The following is a 22,335-nucleotide window of genomic DNA, read 5'->3' on the forward strand; positions in this document are numbered from 1 at the left end:
GGCCCTTTGTGAAGGCACATGGATGGGGAAAGTCTGAAAAGGTCCTTGAGCTGACCCTTAGCCTGGCTTGGCTTGGCTTTGTCCAGGCCCATGTAAAGCTGTATTTTTGTCTCTTCCTTCTTGCAGAGTCTGAGAGAGCCACTGCACCTGCATCACCCAGCATCAGCACCTCTGCCTCTCCTCCTTTCACAGCATCAGCTCCAACCAAGGCAAGCCCCGCTGCAGACGTACCTCCTACAACAGCACAGCCACCGCTCATCCTGCAGCCCCTGGCCTCCCCCCTGCAGGTTGGGGTGCCGCCTATGACTCTGCCAATCATTCTCAACCCAGCCCTAATAGAAGCCACCTCTCCTGTTCCTCTCTTAGCTACTCCACGGCCCACTGACCCCATGACAACCTCTGAAGTCAATTAGCTTGAGGGTGTGCAAGAACTGTCCGCTGAGGAAGCTCTGGGTAGAGGATGCTGGCCAAACATTCTCTGGTAGTGAGCATGTTTGTTTTAGAAGATGATGCTAACCTGAGCAGAAGGGCAGCTGCCGCAGTCCCCCGGAGCACATCACATTTGTTCCCTTCTTGTGGCAACTACCCCCAAACCCCAGACTGCAGCCTTCTTGGTGTCCAGTTCTGCTGACCAGTTCCTTCCTGCCTTCACAATCTCAGGGACCAGGCGACTCCCCCACCCAGCAGCCTGGGACCAAGCTGCCACCACGTCATCTGGCGAAGAGGGAAAAATCCTTGCTGTAACACCAGAGAGGGGCAGCAATATGAGACCGCCTCTCAGGTGGTTCAGTCCAGTCCCTGGACAATTCCCCAGCTGTTCCCTACCTTCCCTGCCCACGCTTCTGGTCGCACTGCTTTATTCGGGCTCTGGGCATGCCTGGGCTCAGCAGGTTGAGAATTTTGCCTAGGTGATTGCTTGCAGCGTAGTTCCCAGCTTGCGATGTAGGGCTTCTTGTCTGCTGTAGCCACATGCTTTCCTTCTGCAGCGTGGATCACAGCAATCCCCTAACCAGGTAGGGAGCGGGGCAGCCTGGTAGGCACAGCACTGCCTTCCCCACCTCGTCCTGCAAACATAATCAGGCTTTCTGGTTGGAGGGAGCAAATTCAGAGGGCCCTGCCTAGTTAAGCAGATGAGAGGGAAAGGCAGAGCCCTGTGAGCTGAGAGCAGAGCACCGTGGCCATCTCTCAAGCAGCATTTGGGGAGCTCCTCCCCATGGGGTGCACAGCAGTGCCGTGTTTTCTACCACTTGCTGCATCGGCCTCTTAGTGTCCAGCCCCAGGGCTGCCCTCTCTTCAGCTGGAGAAGATGTTGGGATCTGTGGCACCTGCTGCTAGGAGGAGCAGCTTTCTCTTGGAAGCTCCTGCCAAGATTGTACCCTTCTGCATCTTCTGGTTGTTGGGTGCCCACCTTCTTCTCCACCTAGGGTGTTCCTGCAACTGAAGTCAGCACAAGCCCCTGGTAGTCATTCCTGTGCTTCTGCCATGCAGCAGGGGTGTCCTGCTCTTCCATCCCCTTGTGCCCAAAGCAGAGCTGGCTGCTTGGCAGGCACTGCATCTCAGTTCTTCCTCCTCTAAATTGGTTGGCTAAACTCAGTAATACCAGCTTCAGAAATCCCACGGGTGACTGGGAGGGGCGTGGGCGCTGACTCCAACCCAGCGTGTGCTGTACCGAGAGGAACCTAATGCTGGGGTGGCAGCACAGCCAGTGTACATACGGAGTAAATGGCTTACGAATCCAATGGACTTTTTACAGTGTAATAAATACATCCTGTAAATGAACGCTGCGGTGTTGCGCTCCTTTCCTGTTGTGGTTCCGTGGCCCAGAGCTCTGGGACAAGCGGAGAGGTTTCTTGTAAAGGTGCTGTGCTCTGCTCAGCCGGGAGGCTGCGGTGGAGGCTAAGCAGGAATGGTTCCCCCAAGGTCAAGGCAGAGCTGTAAGAACTAAGGCTGCTCTTGCTCTCGTGGCAGCACTACGGTGTCAGCTGTAAGATCTGCGGTGTAATGGTGCGTGCTCATGCACAGCCAGGACTGAGGACAGAAACGAGGGCTGGAGAGCAGATGCCCTGCGGCATCGTGGCACGCAGCCAGAACAGAGACCTCGGTGACAGCCTGCCTCGCTTCAGAGAAAGGAGCCTTTTCCCTCTGATGAGGGAGAAATCCTCATTTCCTCTGACAGGACTCTGACTTGGTGAGGGCATGAGATCCCGGAGCCTTCTAGGGCTATTCCTGTGGGCAGCCACAGATACTTCCCTGCTGATATTTTCTGCTTTGTTGAGGCAAGACCCACACGGTGTCTTCAGAGCTGTGCGAGGCACTGATGCCTTCCCTATCGGAAGGATTCCAGAGGATTCCTATGGGCTTAATAAGGAGTTTTAAAACTTCTGAGTTTGTTTGAATTTCATGGTCAAAGGTCTAAGTATTGCGTAATGGAAATGTGATGTGCATGCTAGGAAAGCCCCGTTAATAAATCCTGGTTATCTTTCCCTGATTCTACCATTCCCTGAATACTTTTATTCCTGTAACCTTCCCTTCCTCACGCTCCACTGCCAAAGCCGTGGTGTCCCTCCTGCCCTTAGACACCTTCCTTCATGCATTTGAGCCCTTGCCCTGCCTGCCCATGGTGCTGTGTCCAGCCCACCTCTCTGTCCTGTGTTTTCAAGGCTTGACTTCTATTTACAGCTCTGTTTTTCTAAGCTGTCTCCAAACCGCTTGCTGAAGCCTTTAGATGATTAACTCTTCATAAGCCATTGCTCAACTCTAAAGTGCTTTTATGTCAGCACTGCTGCCCTCTGATCCCTGGACAGTGCTTTGACTTCTTGGACTGCTGTCATTTACTGGCACAGCCCAGTTTTTCCTGTTGCCTTGAGATGTTTTGAGGATGCTGCATTTTAAACTTTGCAAACCCGATTTGTACCTAGATCCCTGCATCCTAACTCAATCGTGGTGCAAAGCAAAAGCTACCCGAGGAAACTGCAGGAAATGGGGCTGGAATGTAAAGAATGTAGGATGGAAAGACCAAATTGCACTTTAAACAGTTTCCACTAAAGTGCAAATAGGAATGGGCTGAAAAATAGAGAAATTTATTTCAGCATTGTTTGGATTTTGCAAGAAAGAGGCTTCAAGTGTTACGGGAAAAAAAAAATTGTTTTAGTGTGAGCTCGGAGGAGATCAAGGATCGTCTGACAGGTAGCACTTGCTGTGTGATACCTACAGTTTTATCGATCAGGTCTCCTGCCTTTTCTCTGTAACTCGAATTACACAACAGCCGTGCTGCCAGCGGCTGCTGGTGAGCAGGGGTGGTCACAGCCCTAGCGTTCGAGTTCGTCCCAGCATCCACTTCTGCTAGACTTGGACTTCTTTCTCATTTTTACGGGTCTGACTCACTGTTGTTCCAGAGGATGCTGGACAGACATCACAGTAGTTTGGGTTTGCTTGCCTCTTGCTGTTCCAATGTACATCAAGAACTTCCGCAGCTGAAAGAGAGCAGGAATAAATGTCAGTAATCAGCATATGTCAATAGAAGGGCTTTCTGTGGAGCTGGTGTTGTACTCAGTAAGAAGCCTTCTAACACGAGAAAGCCATATTTAAAAGATAAGCTCTGGCTGAAAAATGTAAATTTGACGCTGAAAATGTAAATTTGTAAGTGCAGAATCTGAAGCAAGGCTGCTTTTACTCAGATTCAGTATTAACAACAGAAAAAAAAGGCCGTGTGTGAAGTGTACTCGGTGATTTCAGAGAGGAGTCATCCCAAAGTGACCCGGCTTTTCCCTCAGTACCTAGCTTCTTCCTGGAGAGGCCACCTGTGGAGCTCCATCGGGAAACCCGCTGGTGTTAGAGCCTGAAGCATCCTGACAACGCGTCCCGCTCTGCTCCGCACCACCTGCGCATGCAAAGCAGCCTGCTTGGGTTTGCACTGCCCGTCCCATTGTCCAGGAACAATCCCAGCCCCACAAAGGCTGCTGGAGGCGGCAGCAGCTGCAGCACTGGCGCGGTGCCCGCCGCACTGGGCAGCATTGTTCCTGCCACCGCCACCACGGGGCCGGGAGCGAGGGTCGGGCCCGCTGTGCTCCGGCGGGCAGCGAGGCAAAGGCAGGTGAGGGAGCACGAGATAAACTTCTGGGGCGCTGCGTCCTGCAGCGAGAGGTGGGGGCAATGCCATGCCACAGCGCAGGGAAAGATGCTGGGCCTTCGAGGAGCCCGTGTGGCTTCAGTTTTTGAGGGAGATCTCCAGGGACTACAAGTCCCAGTGTGCAGCACTGTGCCCGGGGTTGTATAACCTGAGCTGGGGGCAGCAGGGGGCCAGCGGCATGGCCTGGGAGCGCTGCTTTTCCTCTTCCCAGGGCTCAGGCCGGCGTGATGGTGCCTGCTGGCTGCAGGAGGAGTGCCGGCAGCCGCAGGACCCGAGGGCCACCTGCACCCTTTGGCCGCACGGGCGGCTTTGGGCCCCGCAGCCACATGCCCCTGGCTGCCGCAGGGCGGGCGGGGGTGTTGGGGCCGGGCTGCGGGCAGCACAACGCGGCTGCTGCTCCTAAACCGCTGCCAGGGGAAGTCACGCTTCCTCTTCTGTGTTTAACTTTTCCCTTTCACACAAACGGAAAGCTCCCGGGGCAGCGGGGCTGGGGGCTGGCAGCCGCGCTGGGTGCCCGGCGAAGCGGGGTGCTCCCCGCGGGGCCGGGTCCTGCCCGCCGGGGCGCTGCCGGGGGCACGGGGGGGTCCCGGCCGGAGCCCCCCAGCCGCTGCCCGTCCCGGTGCCCCGCGGGGCCGCCGCCACGTGGCGCCCGGGGCCGGGCCGTGCCGGGCGAGCCGCGCTCCCCGCCGGGCGGGGCGGGCCCTGAGCCGAGCGGGACCCCCCCTGCCCCGGGGCGGAGCCGGCGCGTCCCTCCCGGCCCGTCCCGTCCCGTCCCGTCCCGTCCCTCCCGGCCCGGCCCCGGCCCCGGCCCCGCGGCGGGCGCTGCCCATGGGGAGCTGGGCCCGGCGGCCCGGCAGCAGGAGGCAGCGGGGAGGCTCCCCCGGCGGCCCCGCCGCCCGCCGCTAGCCCCCAGGGGCATGCCCGGCCCCGCCATGCCCGCCTGGGGGATCCTGCCCGTCACGCTGCCCGCATTCACCATCACCGGCATGTGGATCGTGTGAGTAGCGCCGGGGGGCTCCGCGCAACGACCCCCGCCCGGCCGGGTGCCCGAGGGCAGCCACGGGGAGCCCCCGGAGCTGGGGGAGGCAGCGCAGCCCCTGCCCGGGGAGGTGGGCGCAGAGGGGATGGGATGGGGTGGGACGGGACGGGACGGGATGGGATGGGATGGGATGGGATGGGATGGGATGGGATGGGATGGGATGGGGTGCAGTGTGGGCAGCCCCCGGGCCATGCCCCCATCCCGCAGGCACCGCGTAACGCCCGCTGTCATCTCCCCCAGGTACGCCATGGCGCTCTCCAACAACCACATCTGCCCCGTGCACAACTGGTAAGGGGCTGGGGGCGGGCAGGGCGGCGGGACCCTTCCGTAAGCACCCCGCTGGCAGTGGGAACCACTCCGTGCCTAACCCCCTGTCCTTCATCCGCGGGTGGTTTGGGGGAGCAGAGCCTCGTAGGGGCGAGCTGCCGGTGGGATTGGGCCCCGCATCTGCAGAGCTTTGGGGATGGCAGAGCCGGGCAGAGCCGAGCAGAGCCCAGCAGAGCTGAGCAGAGCTACATCCACCCCCCCAGCAGCTCATGTGCGGTCACCGCCGCTCCGGTGAGCTCACACACGGCACCCAGGGAGAAGGGGGCCATTGAGTAAATGCTAAGCACGGAAAAAGCCCGAAAATAAGTGGTGAGGGAATTACAGAGGGCCGAGTGTCTCCGTGGAAAAGGCCAGGACTCACTTGCTGGAGACTGGAACCCTGGGCCCTGGCAGTGCCAGCAGGGCTGTGCGGTGGCACCCGGCTGTGCCCCGGGCTGGGAGGGAAGAGCTGTCCGCGTGCTCAGGAATTTCTTCTGCATGACTCTTGGCTTCTTGCGTCTCCTAAAAAATCTGCCCAGAAAATCCATGTTAGCTCAATTCTTGCTGGAGTGTTTGAAGGAGGGTAAAAAAAAACAAGAAAAAACAACCCGCTGCCATTTCCTGTCTGATGGATTATTCTGTCCTGGGAAGAATGTGTTTGTCGGCGTTGTCTCTGTGGCATAAACAGACGTTAATGATGAATAATGCTTCCAAACTTTGGGCTGCTTGCTTTAAAAAAAATAGAAAAATCCCAAACCAAACAACACCACAAGAGCAGCCCTTGAGGAGGCCGTGGGGCTCCACGCCTTGCTCGGGTTTCGCGGTTGGAAAACAAAGCCACCAGTAAACGAGGAGACTGAAAAAACAGCAGAGACCAGCCCAGCCCTTCCCGAAAAGTCCTGCTTAACCGTGCGATTGCTGAGCCGCTTCACTGGAGGCAGCCGACGGCTCGGCTCCGCCAGGTGCCTTTGGCTCTGTGGCTGCCGGGTGGGGGTACCCTGGGCCGTGCCAGCCAGGGCTGCACGGGTGATGCTGCGGTGACAGGTGATGGGCTCTTGCAGGACACCCAAAAACCCTTCTGTGATTGGGTGCTGGGAGAGCCAGGGCAGCTTCCCTGGGTGTCACGGCTCTGACCGTCCTGTCACCTTCCTCCCACCATGTCCTCAGCCTCACCCCTGCTGTGCCCCACCGCCAGGGTTTGGGGACAGCAGCATCGCTCCCTCACGATGGTCCCGCAGGCTGCTGCTGTGTGGTGGTGCCCCAGGGGTGGTGACGCTGCTGAGGCCACCCAGGTGCCTTGGGCCACTTGGGAGGGCTCAGGGCTGCCGGCCAGCAGCCAGACCGCTGGGGATTTCCTCCCTTCCTTCCCGCGTGTGCTCCAGGCAGCCCTGCCTCCCCTGGGGCAGCACAGCCCCCTTTCCAACACAGGGTTGTCGCCGTGTGGCCTGCCCCCCCCCCGTCCCCCAAAAGAGGAGCCATCACTCCCCAAGGCAGCAGCCTGGTGGTGGCATGGAGGGGACGAGGGGCACATGAAGAGGCCCTGGGGCCAGCCTGGGTGGGCGCTGTGGGGTGCCCGTGCCCCTGGGACCCGTTTCCCACCCAGGCGCCACGTTCCCTGCAAGCCCGGAGCTGCCGGTGGCTGCGTGCCCGGCTCCACCCGTGCTGCCAGCCCGGGGCTGTGTGTGGCAGGGCTGGGAGCTGCGTGTTCCTGCTCCTGCCCCAGGGCTCCCTGTGGGCACCCAGGGCGTGATGTCCCCCCCGGGGACGGTGCTGCCCGGCTGCAGGCCCCCCCAGCCTGTCCCTTTGCTCCCCGCAGGAATTACAACCAGTCGTGCGGCGTGGATGGCCCCGGCTCCTGCTGCACGCTGGATCACATCCCCCTCGTGAGGTGAGGAGCTGGGGGGTGGGCTGGGGGCCGGGCCGAACCCAGCCCCTCTCCTCCCCGGGGGCACAGAGCGGCGGAGGGGAGCCCCGGGGAGGGATGGGGACGAGCAGCGGGTGCTCGGGGTGCCCTGGGGAGGGTCCCGCACCCTGGTGCCCCCTGCTGAGGGCTGCCCCTGCCGTGCCTTGTCCCCACAGCAAGTGTGGCACCCTGCCTCCCGAGAGCTGCTTCTTCAGCCTCATCTGCAGCCTGGGCTCCTTCATGGGTAAGTGTGTGGCGCTGAGGGAGCGGGACGGGGCGCGTGGCCTAGTGCCGGGCAGGGGGTGGGCAGGGGTGGGCCTGGGGCTGGGGGTCTCCATCCAGCCGTGTGTGATGGGCGCTGTGTCTCCGTCCCGCAGTCATCCTGGTGGGGCTGCTGAGGTACGCACACGTCCTGGAGCGCGTGGGGCCGTCGCTGCTCAACACGCTGGGGCTGGCCACTGGCTGGCTCTGCGCCGCCGGCCTCACCATGGTCGGCAACTTCCAGGTGAGGCTTCTCCCCGCGGCCGGGGCTGGTTTCGGCAGCGGGGCACCATGGGGCTGACACGGAGGTAGGAGGAGCTCAGGTGGTGGCAGGATTTGGGGTCGGTGTGTCGTTTCGTGCACGCCTCCACCCCGCCAGGCACCGCACTTCCCCTGCATGTTTTATTTGCACACTCATCATTTCGGGCCCGGATGAAGCAGCCGGTTTGGGTTTAGCACTTATCTCAGAAAGCAAACATTTCAGCACCTGCCTGCTGCTTTCCGCAGCGCTGGGCAGGGCCGGGGTGGCGCTGGCTGCCCCCGTGGTGGCCCCGCGGAGCCGCGAGCTGACGGCCTGTGCCCGCAGGTGGACCACGCCAAGGTGCTGCACTACATCGGAGCGGGGGTGGCCTTCCCCACCAGCATGCTGTTCGTCTTCCTGCAGTCCGTCCTCACCTACCGCATGGCCAAAACCCGCGGGCATTACTGGACGGGACACCTGCGTAGCATCCTCACCGCCGTGGCCTTCATCACCCTCGTCTTCAGTATCCTTTTCCCGGCCCTGCCAGCTGTGGGGAGGGCACTGGGGCGGGCAGGTTACGGTGGCCCCGGCCTGGCTGCCACCACCCTCGGGTGTTGGGGTGGGCTGTGGGAGCAGGTTGGCCCTTCATAGCCTCAGCTGCGCACCTTGCAAAGCAAAAGGGACAACTTATTTTTTTTTAAGGGTATTTTGAGCTCTGGGCAATGCAGAGTCCGTCTGAGTTACCTATAGCCTATGACACACAACCTGCAGTCCTCCTTGTGGTGGCTGGGGGCTGGCCGTGCTTTCCTTGACCAGGATGCCCTCAGGCGGTGTGTTCTTCATCCAGGAGAGCTTCGTGCTGCAGCACGTGGCCGCGCTGTGCGAGTGGATGTTCATCATCGACGTCCTGGTCTTCTACGGCACCTTCACCTTCGAGTTCGGGGCCATCTCCACGGACACCTTCCTGGTGCTGCTGAAAGCCAGCCGGGCCCCCAAAAGTTACAAAGGCGAGAGCAGCCTGCCCGGCACGGCCTGCATCCACGGCGCAGAGGGGCTGGCCATGGTGTGACCCGACGGGAGGCCGGCTGGCGGTGGGGACCAGCGAGTGGGGCCCTGCCAGCTGCTCCCCACCCCGAATGTCTCCCAGACCCCGCGTGCCTCGGGGTGCACGTGCGTGTGCGTGCACACACGGTGCTTGGTACGTGCCCCCCTGATCCAGGAGCTGCAGCTGGGCTCCTCCAGCAGCCCGCAGCCCCCGGGGAACAGGGGCTGCTCCCCAAGGGCTGCTGGGGCCGGGGTTGTCCCCTCTGCGTCCTTGGCTGTCGGAGACAATCATGCGGGGGGAGCACCCCGCTGGTGTGAGCCCGTCCTGGAGGCTGGTGGGAGCGGGGAGGGCGGCGAATGAGTGCGTGCGAGTGTACATAGAGCTACGTATGTATACAGATAGATGTATATACACACACACACAGCTCGTCCTTGTCCCTCGCGAGGGGCAGCGCTGCTGTGCGCGGGCTGTGCCCCCCCAGCTGCCCAACCTGTGCCTCCCCCGGTGCGTGCAGGAGCAGCGTGCTGGGTTTTACACGTAACAGGTGTCAAAAACTCGCAGAAAAGCCCAGCCACGGGCTGCACAGCCACGGGGCGCGCTGCGGGGCCGCCCCCGGAGCCCCCCGGAGCCCCCCGGAGCCCCCGGTGGGTGCGCGGGGCCGGGCGGGGCGCGGCGGCGGCCGGGAAGCCCCGGGGGGCGGGGCCGGGCCGGGACTTTCCCGGGCAGCGGCGGGAGCGGCGCCGAGCGGGGCTGGGGCCGGAGCCGAGCGGCGGGGTAGGGGTAAGGAAGGGGCACGGGGAGGGGGAGGCGGGCCTGGGGGACCCCCGGGGGCAGGCGGGGTTAGGGGTAGGGTTGGTTAAGGTCAGGGTCAGGGTTTGGTTAGGGTTAGGGGGAGCAGGGAGAGGTTAGGGGTGGCGGGGAGGGGGAGCGCGATGCTGGGGAGAGGGTGGCCAGGGCTGGTTTTCCTCTTCCCGTGTCCCTGTGGCCCCGATCCCCGACTGCAGTGCCAGGAGGGTGCCGGTGTGGGGGGCAGCCCCATGGCTCTGCCCCATGGCTCTGCCCCACGGCCGGAGCGGCAGCGGTGCCATGGGCGGTGTGGGAGCATGGGGACAGGGGCAGCGAGGGCCCCGCCGGCACCCAGAGGGGGTTTTGGAGGATGTGCAGGCGCCCGAGTGGAGCAGATGGTTCATAACACAACAAAGCAGCTGATTTATGGGCCCCTAGAGGAGAAACACAGAAGATCAGTGGGTGGCTGGGGTTTGCCAGAACGAACTTGATAGCAGCGATGGGAGGAAAGGCACAGAGAGACGTGCACAGAGATACGAGTGGCTTGGTGCACCAGGGCAGGCTGCTGGAAGGCTGGGATGGCTGCAGGGAGGGGGGATTTGTCCCTGCCACTCGTGTGGGTCAGGGGATGGATTTCCAGGACAGGTCTCTGAACCAGGTCCCTGCAAGAAAGACCCCGCAGCCTTGTCAGCCACACAGTTGCTAACAGGTAGCTGTGGGGGAGCAGGGCCCAGGAACTGAGCAGAAAGCAGGCTTGGGAACTTAAGGCTGTAATTTGCAGGCATTAGGAGGCTCCTGGGGAAACAAAATGCGCAGGGAATAGTGTTAGAGAGGAGCAGCCAGGTGGGTGGCTGGAGCATGATCCTGCTGCCTCCTGCGTTTCTGGAGGGCCCTTTCCCGTGGCTGCTAAACAGTCCTGGTGCAGCCAGCCAGACGGATGTTTCCCTGGTGCCTGCAGGGCACCAGCTCTGCGAGTCAGCTGGCTGTCATGGGAGAAAAGAAAACAGCACCGGCATCGCTGGGTCACGTTTGGGGAGCTGCAGGCATGAAGCAGGGCTGTAACCCGCTGTGCTTGCCAGCAGCTGGCCCTTTGTGGAGGCAGCCTGGCACCAGGAGCCGGCTCGGCAGCGGGCTGCACCATCCCAGCAAGGGGCCGGTGCTGCTTGGGGCAGCGATGCCTGCAAAATCCGTCCCGAGTCATAGGAACGTGGAGACATGGGGGAATCAGCCCAGCAAGGGGAGCCTGCAGCGTGTGGGTGATGGTGGCTGTGAGCCCAGGGTCCAGAGGTGTGCCAGGGGGAACAGGAGGGGGAGGTGGGTTATCCTGTGGGATGTGCAGGGGGTAGAAACGCAGTGTGCTGTGCCCCCAGGTGAAAAGCAGCCTCTCCCTGCGTGTCCTGGGGGCCTGAAGGCACCCTGCCAAGCTCAGGAGGCAGCACTTATCTCAGAGCAGCGCTGCGTTGCCGCGGGCTCTTCCAGGAACAAGGAAACTGCGGTGCCCCTCCAGGTCTGCTCGGCGAGCAAGGTGTGCTTCCTCCGACACGGCAGCCTGCAGGCACAGGGCACAGGGACAGACAGCTCCCGAGCGAGACCCAGCGCAGGCTGGGGACAGGCAGGCATGACCCCGTGACGTTCCTGAGTCACGCTGGTTGCTGCAACAAGTGGAAGTGTGCAGGGCAGAGATGAGCGAGCTGCAAAACCCCCTCGAGGGATGGGGCTGAGGGCGCGGGAGAACGGGGAGCTGCCGTGTGCAGGAGCCACGGTGTGTTCATCTCGAGGGTTTGCCTTGGGGTTCCCCCAAATGCGCTTGGTGTTTAGGGTTAGAGGGGCTCCTCCTGGCACAGTGGTGAAGGACATTTGTCCCCTCTTTCACCTCTCTGTGACATCTGCATCAACAGATCTGGAAGTGGGCTGAGGGTGCCCGGGTGGGATCTGGGCAGCAGGCAGCGCGTGGTGCTTCCCGCTGGCCTGCACTGGGTCACGTCTGTGCTGCCAGGCCTTGGGAACAGCCTGGGGAAGGTTTCCCCTTGCTTTGCAATGAGGTCCTGGCTCCCTCAGCCCCTGCACCCATGGGCAAGAGCTGCTGGAGCTCAGCTGCACTCTTGCAGCCATGGGGAAAATCTCAAGCCCAGGGCCTCAGGGCAGCCCCTTTGGAGGGTTCGAGCGGCTGGAAAATCTCCTTGAAAAAGCTCTTTTCAGCTTCTGAAGAATATGAGTCACTCACGAGCTGAACAATCCCCTTCCTTCCCCTCTTCTCCCACACACCCAAAATCCCCTGAGCGGGACCTGCGGCAACCACTGCTTCAGAAATTCATGGTACGAGGGCACAGCGGAGTCAGATACTTTTTTTTTTTTTTTTTTTTTTTTTTTTTTTCCACTGCTCAGTGAGGAAAAGGAATGTGGAGAAAGAGATCGTGCCCTGCTCCGCTCTGATCCTGCCCCTTTGCTAGAAGCCTCCGGTGCTTTCCCGCTGCCGGGCAGACCCCGACCCCGGCGGCCCCGTGCCTGGCAGTCCCCATGGCCATGCTGGGGCTGGACGGGCTACTGAGGCCTGCCTCTTCCTCCGCGGTGAGTGGGGGGCTGCGGGGCTGCTGTAGGGGAGATGTTCCCTCGGGGGGCTGCGGGGCGGCTGGAGGGGAATGCGGGGATGGGGACGAGGCTGGCGGACACCCTGCAGCCTCGACGGGACGGGTGAGGGGGTTTCGGTGTGAGCGGGGCCGGGGCGCGGAGCAGCGGCAGAGCTCACCCCGCTGCCTGCCCGTGTCCCCCCGGGCCGGGAGGGACCCCTCGGGGCAGCGCTTTGGGGCCAGCACCCGCCTGGGGCTGGGGACTGGCGGGGCGCCCCGTCGGGCCGGGCCGGGGCCGGGAGCCGGTGCCGTGCCGGGCCGCTCCGAGCCGTGCCGGTGCCGCTGGGCGGGGCGGTGACGCGCGGGGCCGTCATTTCCCGGCCCGGCGGGGTTTCTGGGGACTTTCCGGAGCGGCGGCGCCTTCCTGCGCCCGGCCCCGCTCCGCGCCCGCTGTGCCCGCAGCGCGGCCCCGCGCCATGGACGAGCACTTCCAGCCCGTGAGTGAGCGCTGCCCGGGGACGGGGTGCTGTCCCGCCGTCTGTCCGCCCCGCTGGCTGTTTGTCCGTCCCGGGGTCACAGCGGGACGCGGGGGGGGGGGCTGGGGATAGGGGTTGGGCGCCCGCACGCCCCGCTCGGTGGGGAGGGTGCCGGGGGCTGTGTCCCCCCGCCGGCTGCAGCCCCTGGGCTCACGCTCCCCTCCCCTCGCCCAGTGCCTGGATGGGATCGACTACGACGACTTCAATTTCGGCACCCACATGATGGAGCAGAAGGAGCCCCTGATGCAGACGGGTAAGGGACGTGTCCCCCCGGGGTCCCCGGCCATGCAGCGGGGTTTCCCGGCGGGCTGACTCACGCCGGGTGCTTCCCAGCAGCGCCACGGGCCGTGCACCCCATGTCCCCGATGTGGGCTGGCTGGGAATCCCTGCCCCGCGCTGGGATGGGGCTGGTCAGCCTGGCCCTGCTGCCAGGGAGCTGAGCTGGGGCTGTGCTGGGGGTCCCCGAGTGCCAGGGCACCCTGATGGCTGCTCCCAGCCAGGGGCTGGGGGCCCTGGGGACCCCCGTGGGACAGACAGGGGTCACCTCGCTGTCAGCACCGTGCCCGTACCTCCAGCATCGGCACTGGGAGCGCACACGTGCTGGTTGCCCCGTGCTTCTCACCCGTGCCTCTGCTCTCTGTCCTCCAGTAGAAGGCCCCTACCTCATCATCATCGAGCAGCCGAAGCAGGTAAGGACGCGACCTGGGCAGGGGCAGGCAGAGCGCCAGGGGCACACCCCAGTGCCCTGGTCTGACCCCCTCCGTGCTTCCACAGCGGGGCTTCCGATTTCGGTATGGCTGCGAGGGGCCGTCACATGGCGGGCTGCCAGGAGCGTCCAGCGAGAAGGGGCGCAAGACGTACCCCACCGTCAAGGTGAGTGCTGGGGGGAGCGGGGCTTTGGGGTGCACGCAGGGACCAGGAGGGGTGCGGGGAAGGGAGGACGTTAACAGGTATTGAGAGGCCCCAGCACTGGCGCCTGTAGTGTGCTGCATCTCCCTTCTCCCCGCAGATCTGCAACTACATAGGGATGGCCCGGATCGAGGTGGACCTGGTGACACACAGCGACCCTCCCCGCGTGCACGCCCACAGCCTGGTGGGCAAGCAGTGCAACGAGGCTGGCAACTGCGTGGCCATCGTGGGACCCAAGGACATGACTGCTCAGTACGTGCGGAGGGGACGCGGTGGGCTGGGGTGGCTCTGTAGCCCTGTCGGGGGGCTCCTGCCCAGACGGTGGCAGAGGCTGAAGCAGGCAGGTTTGTGGCTGGCCCAGCTGCTGTGTGCCCCAGCGCTGCTGTAGCCTGAGCAGCCTGGTTTGGGGAAGAAAGGGTGTTTTCCTCAGATCTCCTGCTGGAGTGGGACAGGAGGGGCAGGAGCTGTGTGCGCTCTGTTGCTGCACACAAAGTCCCTCATAGATCCCACAAATCCAACCCCTGCTGCTGCCTCAGCCTGGTCCCACATGCATCCCTTTGCCCCCCAGCCCTCTCAGCTCCCCACTCTGGGCTGGTCACCTGCAGAGCCCTCTGCTCTGGGCTCCTCTGCTCCCCGCGGTGACGGCTCCTCTTTGCCCTGCACGCATTGAGCTGCTGCTGCCCCGCTGCCCTGTGCTGGGCTCTGCCAGCCCTCGGTGAGCCGCGTGCCCCAGGGCCGGCTGTGCGATGACAGCGGGCTCGTCTCCGCCAGGTTCAGCAACCTGGGAGTGCTGCACGTCACCAAGAAGAACATGATGGAGATCATGAAGGAGAAGCTGAAGCAGCAGAAGATCCGCAACAAGAACAGCCTGCTGACAGGTGGGGGCAGCCTGGGGCTGTGGGGAGCGGGGACCTGCTGCGGGGTGGCAGCTGCGGGGCTGGGCTGGGCATGGGGTCTGACGGCATCTCCCCCCGGCCCGGCAGAAGCCGAGCTGCGAGAGATTGAGCTGGAGGCAAAGGAGCTGAAGAAGGTGATGGACCTCAGCATCGTGCGGTTGCGCTTCACCGCCTACCTTCGTGACAGCAGCGGGAACTTCACGCTGGCCCTGCAGCCCGTCATCTCGGACCCCATCCACGACAGCAGTGAGTGCGGGGCCAGCTCCTGCTGGCGGGGCGTGGGAGGGGTGGGCTGTGTGGGTGCTGTGTTGGGCTGATGGATGCGGCTCTGCCATCCGTCCCCGGGTGGCTTGGCTCTCATCATAGCACGGTGACGAGGGGTGAACGGCCCCGTTTTGGCCAGCCCGGCCCCTGGGACCCCCAGTGCAGTGGGCAGGGGACAGGGCAGGATGGGTGGGGAGCTCGTGGTTAATCTGACACCACGCCTCTTTGCTCTGCAGAGTCCCCCGGGGCTTCCAACCTGAAGATCTCGCGGATGGATAAGACGGCCGGCTCGGTGCGGGGCGGGGATGAGGTCTACTTGCTGTGCGACAAGGTCCAGAAAGGTAAAAGGCGTCCCCTCCAGCTGCGACACCCTGCAGGGGCTGAGGTGGAATCGGTCCCAGCCCCAGGGCCCCGAGGTGGCCAGGCTGCGTGGCCGTGTACCTGGAGCCCGGCCAGGCAGTGAGACAGGCGGTGCCAGGCCCCTTTTCCCCCCCAGATGACATCGAGGTGCGCTTCTACGAGGATGACGAGAACGGCTGGCAGGCCTTCGGGGACTTCTCCCCCACGGACGTGCACAAGCAGGTACGGGAAGATGGGGGGGCTCCGGTCGTGCCCCTGGGCTGTGGGTGCCCCACAAGGTGAGGTAGCCCCGTCACTGGCTCCAGGCAGGAGCGGGGCCAACGTCCCTCTTTCCTGCCCGCAGTATGCCATCGTCTTCCGCACGCCCCCCTACCACAAGCCCAAGATCGACCGTCCCGTCACCGTCTTCCTGCAGCTGAAGCGGAAGCGAGGGGGGGACGTGAGCGACTCGAAGCAGTTCACCTACTACCCCGTGGTGGAAGGTGAGCACCGAGGGAGGGGTGCTCTCAGCACCGGGCCGGGCGTTCTTCCCCCGGCCCTGAACCTCCCCGGTCTCTCCCTGCAGATAAGGAGGAGGTGGAGAGGAAGCGCAAGAAAGTCCTGCCCCAGTTCCCCCAGCACTTTGGTGGGGGCTCGCACATGGGGGGAGCCGGTGGCGGCGCCGGGGGCTTCGGATCAGGAGGAGGTGAGTCAGGAATCCCTGCTCCCCGCTCCACCAGCCTGACCCTGACCCTGACCCTGACCCTGACCCTGACCCTGACCCTGACCCTAACCCTGACCCTGACCCTGACCCCCCCCCCTTGCCCCGCAGGTGGGAACCTCAGCTTCCCCTACTCGCCCGGGCTGGCGTACAACAGCATCTACTCGACCGGCCCGCACCCCGTGGGGGGGTACCAGGGTGGCGTGCAGATGAAGGCCCCCAACGTGGACGGGGACGAGGGCGACAGGCAGGTGCCTACGGAGAGCTTATACTGCAAGGAGCTGCAGAAGCAGGGTAGGAGGAGAGAAGGGGCTGGGAGACCTGCCCTGGGGCAGAGGCCGTGCCTGGAGAGGCGGCTGGCGGGGGTGCCCGGTGCTGATGTCCCGCTTCGTGCCGCAGCCCAGGTCTGCCACCTCTGGATGCTGGCCCTGGCGCGCCGCAACGCTCACGCCCTGCTCGACTACTCGGTCACGGCAGACCCCCGCATGCTGCTGGCTGTCCAGAGGCACCTGGCCGCCTCGCAGGACGAGAACGGGGACACGTGAGTGTGCGGGGCGAGGGGCACACGGTGGGACAGCACGAACTGTGCTGGCCGTCAGAGCCCAGCCCCGGGGGTGGCATTACAGGGCTGGGGGCAGCAGCTGGTGGGGAGGCCCTGGGGACACGGAGCTGGGACAAAGGCTGTCCTCTCTCCCCGCAGGCCTTTGCACCTTGCTATTATCCATGAGCAGACGGCTGTGATCAAGCAGCTGATCGACGTGATCGTTAGCATCCCCAGCCCTCAGATCATCAACATCACCAACAACCTGCAGCAGGTACGGGGCTTTTCACGGAGGAGGGCTGAGGGGAGGGTCTCCCCTATCCAGGGCTGGTGCCTGCATCCAGGTGCTGGGGGCTGCTGCCCCCTGCCCGGGCTGTGCGTGAGGGGTGCCGGGATGGGACCAGCTCTGGTGACGGGTGTCCCTGTCCGCAGACGCCGCTGCACTTGGCCGTCATCACCAAGCAGCCCCAGGTGGTGCAGCTCCTGCTGCAAGCCCGTGCAGACCCCACCTTGCTGGACCGCTACGGCAATTCCCTGCTGCACCTGGCGCTCCACACGGGCGACGAAGAGATGGTGAGGACGCTGCTGGCCCACCTGGGAGCAGCTGCCCCCTACCTGCTGCGCCTGCCCAACTTCTACGGTGAGCGGGGCCGGGGGACGAAGGGCCCGGGTGGGGACAGGGCCTGGTGTGGCTGGTGGGGTGCTGAGCCTCTCCCCCTGCCCCAGGCCTCCTGCCCGTGCACCTGGCCGTGAAGGCGAAGAGCCCGGCCTGCCTGGACCTGCTGGTCAGGAAGGGGGCAGACGTGAACGCCACGGAGATGCAGGGCGGGAGGACCCCGCTGCACCTGGCCGTGGAGATGGAGAACCTCAACATGGCCACACACCTGGTGAAGAAGGTAGGGGGCCGCCTCCTCGCTGCAGGTGGGTGCAGGGAGAGGGAAGCAGGGCCGGGGGGGCCATCCTCACGGCCTCGTGCCTTTCTCCATAGCTGGGAGCAGACGTCAACAGCCGGACCTTCGCTGGGAACACCCCCCTGCACCTGGCGGCTGGCCTGGGCTCCCCCACGCTCACCAAGCTGCTCCTCAAAGCAGGTACGGTGCCGACCCTCCCCTCCTGCCCGTGGGCGGTGGGAGCAGCCCCTGCCCTGTTCAGGGGGACTCAGCCACCCCTCGCCCACAGGGGCCGATGTGCTGAACGAGAACGACGAGCCCATCAGCCCCTCCTCGTCGGAGGCGAGCAGCGACACGGATGCTGACCCCGAGGAGCAGGAGGTGGGCATGGAGTTGGGGGAGCCGTCCCCAGCCACGCCGCCTGCCCCCAGCCCCCAGCCCGACCCTGAGCAGGAGCAGGAGGAGACAGGGCCCCGACCGCGCCGCTGCCACACGCCGCTGGACCTGACCCGCAGCCAGAAGGTGTGTGGGGGGCACAGCATGGGGTGGGGGCCGGCCCTCCACGTCCCAGGGAGCTGGGATGTGTTGTTTGGTGTTCGGGGTGATGCTCATGTCCCTGTGTCTGTGCCGCAGGTGCGGGACATCCTGCTGCAAGCCTCCCAGCCGGGCCCCGAGGCGGAGCTGCCCGCTGCCCCCCATGCAGGTGAGCAGCCCCTCTGCCCTGCAGGGCAGGACCAGGGCTGGCCGCGGGGACGGGCAGCGTGTGACAGAGCTGCGTGTCCCCACAGGGAACGTCCTGTCCCTGGACAACGACGCGCTGCAGGGCTTGGAGCAGCTGCTGAACCAGGACAGCAGCGGGTCCGACTGGATGGAGCTGGCCAAGCGGCTGGGGCTCTGCAGCCTGGTAGAGACCTACAAGGACACCCCCTCGCCCAGCGTCAGCCTGCTGCGCAGCTACGAGGTCAGTGCCTGGCCGGGGCGCCCCGTCCTCCTCCTGGCCCCACCACATCCCTCCCCACTCACTGGTTTCTCCCCACAGCTGGCCGGGGGCAGCCTGGGGGGGCTGCTGGAGGCGCTGGACTCCATGGGGCTGCGCAAGGCCGTCAGGATACTGCGCAAAACCGAGGCGCAGGAGAAGCTGCAGAGCACAGGTATGGGGGGTGCAGGGAGGGGGAGAGGGCCCCGCTGCTCCCCCGGCCTCTCCCCCCTGACCGCCCCGGGCTTGCCTTGCAGAGATCAAGGAGGATAGCGCCTACGGCAGCGAGTCGGTGGAGGAGGAGCAGGTGCCTGCCCTGGCCCTGAAGCCAGGGCCGGTGCCAGCCGGTGAGCTGCCCCACAGCCAGCAGCAGCAGGTGCACTGAGGGGCCGGGGGGGCCGTGCTGCCCCCCGCCCTGCCCACCCCATCCCACACAAGTGCCTTCTGGACTGGGAGCCCACGCCGCAGCCCCGGCTGCCTGGACGCTCGGGGGCGGGATGCAGCCTGCCCCGGCCCCTCTCTGCTCTTATTTAACAGTCCCTCCCTGGCCTGGTGAATAAAGGGACGCGGTTTCCATTAGCCTCAGCCAGCTGTGTCTCTGCCGCCAGGCGGCGAGGCAGGGCCCTGCCTGTGGCCCTGGGGCGGGCAGCCTGGCTGTGGGCCCCTCAGCAGCCCCTGGAGCCTCGGCTGTCCCCAGCGTCACCCCTGGGGGAAAAACCACAGCACACGCAAGAACTGAAGAGCAAGTTTTACTTCAGTAACCGACAGAAGAAGCTGTACAAAGGTTTTTCTCCCCCTCCCCGAGCCGCCTGGGGCAGGGGTGGATTTTTCTTTTTTTTTTTTTTTTTTCCTTTCTTTTTTTTTTTTTTTTTTGCAATAGACTCAAAAGAGCAGAATAAAAAGTTTGACACATTCGCAAAGTCAGTGCTGAAAACAGCCGGGTCCCGTGTGGCCAGGAACAGCGTGTGTTTGCAGCCCCTACCCTCAGCCCTTCTGCTGGCCCTGGCTCTGGACCCCTCCGCTTGCACCCTCAGCACTCCTGCAGCCACACCTGAGCACCGGCACCCACTGCTGACCTGCGCCCTCCAGCCCTGCTCACCCTGCTGCCAGCCTGGGGAAGGACAGACCCCGCGGCTGAAGGATGGGCTGCAGCCACTGCTCCTCCTCCTCTAGCTCAGGACCTCACAGCTCTCCCCGCTCGTCAGACCAGCACTCAGTGCTGCAGCCTCCGAGGCCCCCACGATGCTTTGGAGCAGTGGCAGAGGAAGGAAAGCCCCTGTCCCTGATCCCACCGGCACAGTGCACCCCTCACACCGCAGCCAAGGGGCACAGTGAGACTGGGGCTGTGCCCGTGTTTGCCAAGCAGACAGTCGGTGGTGCCTGCGGGGCTGGCTCTCTCCAGGAAGGCTGCTGGTGCAGGACGGGTGAGGCCGGGCTGGCTGGGCACAGGCTGGGTGGCTCGCAGCAGCACGCATAGGAGCGACGCTGGGCTCGCTGCCCAGGGAGGCTCTGCGTCCCCCCCAAGGCCATGTAAAAACCTCTCTTCCCCCTGCCAAGAGTGCAGTGTCTACAGGAAATGGCTGGGTTTGTTTGTGTTTTTGTTTTTTTTTTTTTAAACAGTTCCAAAAAGCATCAAAATTAGCCCCCAAAAAACTCCCTGTTGGTCAGCTCGATCTGGTACTAAAAAGTGCAAAACTGTATCACAAAAACCGTTCAAAAGTTGTAAGAAAGCAGGAGGCGTGGGAGCAGCTGGGGCAGCAGGGAGGGAGCCCTGGCTCCCCCCAGCCCTCAGGGATGGGGCCAGGACCAGGGCTGGCACATGGGGCGTGTGGATGGCTCCTCTCTGCCCAGTCCCAGCTTTCCCAGACGGCACAGCGGAGCTGGAGGAAAGCAGCCGCTGGCTGCGCTGCGTTGGGTTCTCACACCACGGAATGTAGCCCAGTCGGCAGGTTTCAGTCCCGTCCCCTCCGTGAGGCAGGGGGCTGGAGGGGAGTCTGCAGCCAAGCGCAGAACAAGGAGGGGCAGGAATCAGTCTGATGGGGCAGCTCCCGCTGGCAGCGCCTGGGGCCGGTCCTGCCCCGCACCGCTCACCAGCCAAGGGGCCAGCGGGCTGGTGCTGGCGGCTGGGGAAGGCTGTCCCCACCCCAGCGCGTGCCCCAAGAGGATGGACTCATGCAGGGTCCCGGCGGGCACGTGGCGCCCACCCCAGTGCCAGGGGGCGGGATGGGAGCTGCAGCGCGGGCGGCTGGTGCCCCTGGCTTACGATTTCTGGGGGTGACCGGGGGGCTGGCGGCTGGCGCGCTCCGAGACGTTGCGCTTCACCTTGGTGCCCGTGCTGGAGGGCTCGGCGTTGAGCGAGGGGCTGGAGCGGGATTTTTTCAGGCCATCGTCCTCGCCGCCTGCTGCGTCGAAGAGCGTGGACTCGAAGGCCGCCAGGTCCTCGGAGCCAGCCTTCAGCTTGGCCCGCAGCAGCATGGCGTAGGTGCCGTAGCGGGATTTCTGGGGGCAAAGAGAGCAGGGGGGGTAGCAGGGCAGTGCCCTTCCAGCCGGCATCCTCCTCACGGCCCCTCCACCCCACCCTGGAGGTGTAATGCCCTCTTTCTTCCCTGGTGCTTCCCACCAGGGACCCGCAGTGAGCTGAACGCCCTGCGGCACGCCCCATCCAGCCCCCGGCCCTGGGAGCCCCTCACCTGTGGTGGGGAGCTGAGGGGGGCAGAGCATGGCAGCAGTACCAGGAGAAGCCAAGGCAGGTCAGCTGCACGGGCAGGACAGGGCCCCAGCAGCTGGTGAGGGCCAAGGGCCTGTGGTGGTGGCACAGGGGCCGTGGGTTCTCCCAGCTCACCTCAAACTCCAGGTACTCCTCCTTCTGCTTCAGCTCCTCGTACTCCTTGCCCTTCACCTTCTTCTCCGGCAGTGAGGAGCGGTGCTCCAGCAGCTCCGCTGACATGGCCTTGAACTTGGTCTCATGGCTCTTCACCTGCTCGTCCTGGGGACAGGTGACACGGCATCAGCACCCCGTTCCCCTCACCCCCTGGCTGCAGCCAGCTGGGGCCAGGGCTGGCGTGGCTTTTCCAAGTCCAGCCCGGGTCCCAGGTGCTGCCCCTGGCTTTCCAAACATGGCAGCCCAAAGCACAAGCCCTTTGGGGAAATCTCCTCCTGCAGCCAGCCCGCCGTGAGGCAGTCTTACAGCAGAATTTAATCCCCTCTAAAACTAGGCTGTGTTTTTTTTTTAATCCTTTCTGCTCTATGAATAACTGCAGCGGCACAAGCGAGAGCCAGCTAATCCCCCTGCCCGCTGTCCTGTCAAGGTCCTGGCCCCTCTCAGGGCAGGCAGACCGTGCTTGTCTCCACGCCGAGGGACCCACCTGGGACAGCCGGGTGCAGGAGCTGGGCAGCAGCGGGCGGCTGAACTTCTTCTGGGAGCCGATGGCGGCGGGGAAGGGGGGCGCGGAGAACATGGCAGCCACCACGTTGATGCGCGTGATCCACGAGTGCATCTGCTCGGGGTTCCTGGGGGGAAAGGCCAGCACAGGCCAGCTTGGCTCTGCTCGTCCTGCCAGAGGCCAAAGGGACCTGCCCCAGAGACGAGCCTGGTGGTCCCTGGCTCTACCCCGCTCCCTTCTAGAACGGGACGGGACATGGCCCTCAGCCCCATCCTGCCCGCCACAGGTGAGCCCCCGCTGCCCTGCGCGGGTGCTGGGGCACTCACTGTGCTTGGAAGAGGAAGACCCTCCAGTCGGCTGTCCTGAGGTAGAAGACATTGGGTCTCTTGCTGTAGTCAGACGCCCGCGTGGCGAGCGAGTGGTGGATGCTAATGGCATTCTTCAGCTCCTCTTCGGCCAGCGCCTTCCCCGGCTTGTACTCCTCCTGCAAGTCACAGGGCCCTTCAGAGCCAGCCGGAGGCTGTGCCCCCCTCAACCCAGAGGTAGTGGGGGTCAGAGGTCAGCCTCCACCAGGCTGCTGCAGGGCTCTGCCTCCAGCCTGTG

At 64.1% G+C, this 22,335-nt stretch overlaps 4 protein-coding genes and 1 long non-coding RNA gene across 15 annotated transcripts in view; 3 read left to right on the forward strand and 2 right to left on the reverse strand.

Annotated features, from left to right (window-relative positions):
• GBF1 (golgi brefeldin A resistant guanine nucleotide exchange factor 1) overlaps positions 1-1,779 on the forward strand; it is a 102,239-nt gene extending 100,460 nt beyond the window's left edge. For all 6 annotated transcript variants that reach the window (XM_027460427.3, XM_038181162.2, XM_027460428.3 and 3 more), the window contains one exon: positions 127-1,779. In XM_027460427.3, the coding sequence (XP_027316228.1) occupies positions 127-413 (287 nt within the window). In that variant the 3' untranslated portion in view covers positions 414-1,779. The remainder of the gene's footprint in view (positions 1-126) is intronic.
• On the reverse strand, positions 602-6,289 carry LOC140002806 (uncharacterized). The gene is made up of 2 exons (XR_011810365.1): positions 5,857-6,289; positions 602-3,473 (listed from the first exon to the last, which is right to left on the reverse strand). It is a non-coding gene; the product is annotated as an uncharacterized lncRNA (long non-coding RNA).
• Positions 4,868-9,341, forward strand: TMEM150A (transmembrane protein 150A). Its single transcript, XM_038181186.2, has 7 exons — positions 4,868-5,126; positions 5,409-5,456; positions 7,291-7,362; positions 7,554-7,621; positions 7,755-7,882; positions 8,225-8,402; positions 8,707-9,341. Exons 1-7 carry the CDS (start codon positions 5,047-5,049, stop codon positions 8,946-8,948), a joined length of 816 nt encoding a protein of 271 aa, XP_038037114.2. The 5' UTR covers positions 4,868-5,046; the 3' UTR covers positions 8,949-9,341.
• A 242-nt stretch (positions 9,342-9,583) lies between these two features.
• NFKB2 (nuclear factor kappa B subunit 2) lies at positions 9,584-19,226 on the forward strand. 4 transcript variants are annotated; one of them, XM_038181167.2, is made up of 23 exons: positions 9,584-9,704; positions 12,096-12,278; positions 12,988-13,066; positions 13,462-13,502; positions 13,588-13,686; positions 13,823-13,974; positions 14,494-14,600; positions 14,706-14,864; positions 15,119-15,223; positions 15,379-15,464; positions 15,586-15,724; positions 15,808-15,927; positions 16,054-16,236; positions 16,342-16,483; positions 16,643-16,757; positions 16,916-17,123; positions 17,210-17,379; positions 17,472-17,574; positions 17,663-17,895; positions 18,007-18,076; positions 18,162-18,334; positions 18,413-18,524; positions 18,607-19,226. In XM_038181167.2, exons 2-23 carry the CDS (start codon positions 12,228-12,230, stop codon positions 18,732-18,734), a joined length of 2,775 nt encoding a protein of 924 aa, XP_038037095.1. In that variant the 5' UTR covers positions 9,584-9,704; positions 12,096-12,227; the 3' UTR covers positions 18,735-19,226. The 4 variants fall into 4 exon arrangements, with proteins under 4 accessions (XP_038037095.1, XP_038037096.1, XP_038037097.1 ...); XM_038181168.2 differs by having other exon boundaries at positions 13,465-13,502; XM_038181169.2 differs by lacking the exons at positions 9,584-9,704; positions 12,096-12,278 and adding an exon at positions 12,626-12,774.
• Positions 19,086-22,335, reverse strand: part of PSD (pleckstrin and Sec7 domain containing) — a 31,639-nt gene continuing 28,389 nt past the window's right edge. For all 3 annotated transcript variants that reach the window (XM_038181165.2, XM_038181164.2, XM_038181166.2), the window contains 4 exons: positions 22,059-22,216; positions 21,715-21,859; positions 21,192-21,335; positions 19,086-20,848 (listed from right to left, as the gene is read on the reverse strand). In XM_038181165.2, the coding sequence (XP_038037093.2) occupies positions 20,609-20,848; positions 21,192-21,335; positions 21,715-21,859; positions 22,059-22,216 (687 nt within the window). In that variant the 3' untranslated portion in view covers positions 19,086-20,608. The remainder of the gene's footprint in view (positions 20,849-21,191; positions 21,336-21,714; positions 21,860-22,058; positions 22,217-22,335) is intronic.

This window comes from Anas platyrhynchos, chromosome 6 (genome assembly GCF_047663525.1).
Source record: "Anas platyrhynchos isolate ZD024472 breed Pekin duck chromosome 6, IASCAAS_PekinDuck_T2T, whole genome shotgun sequence".
In the NCBI taxonomy this organism is placed as follows: Eukaryota; Metazoa; Chordata; class Aves; order Anseriformes; family Anatidae; genus Anas; species Anas platyrhynchos.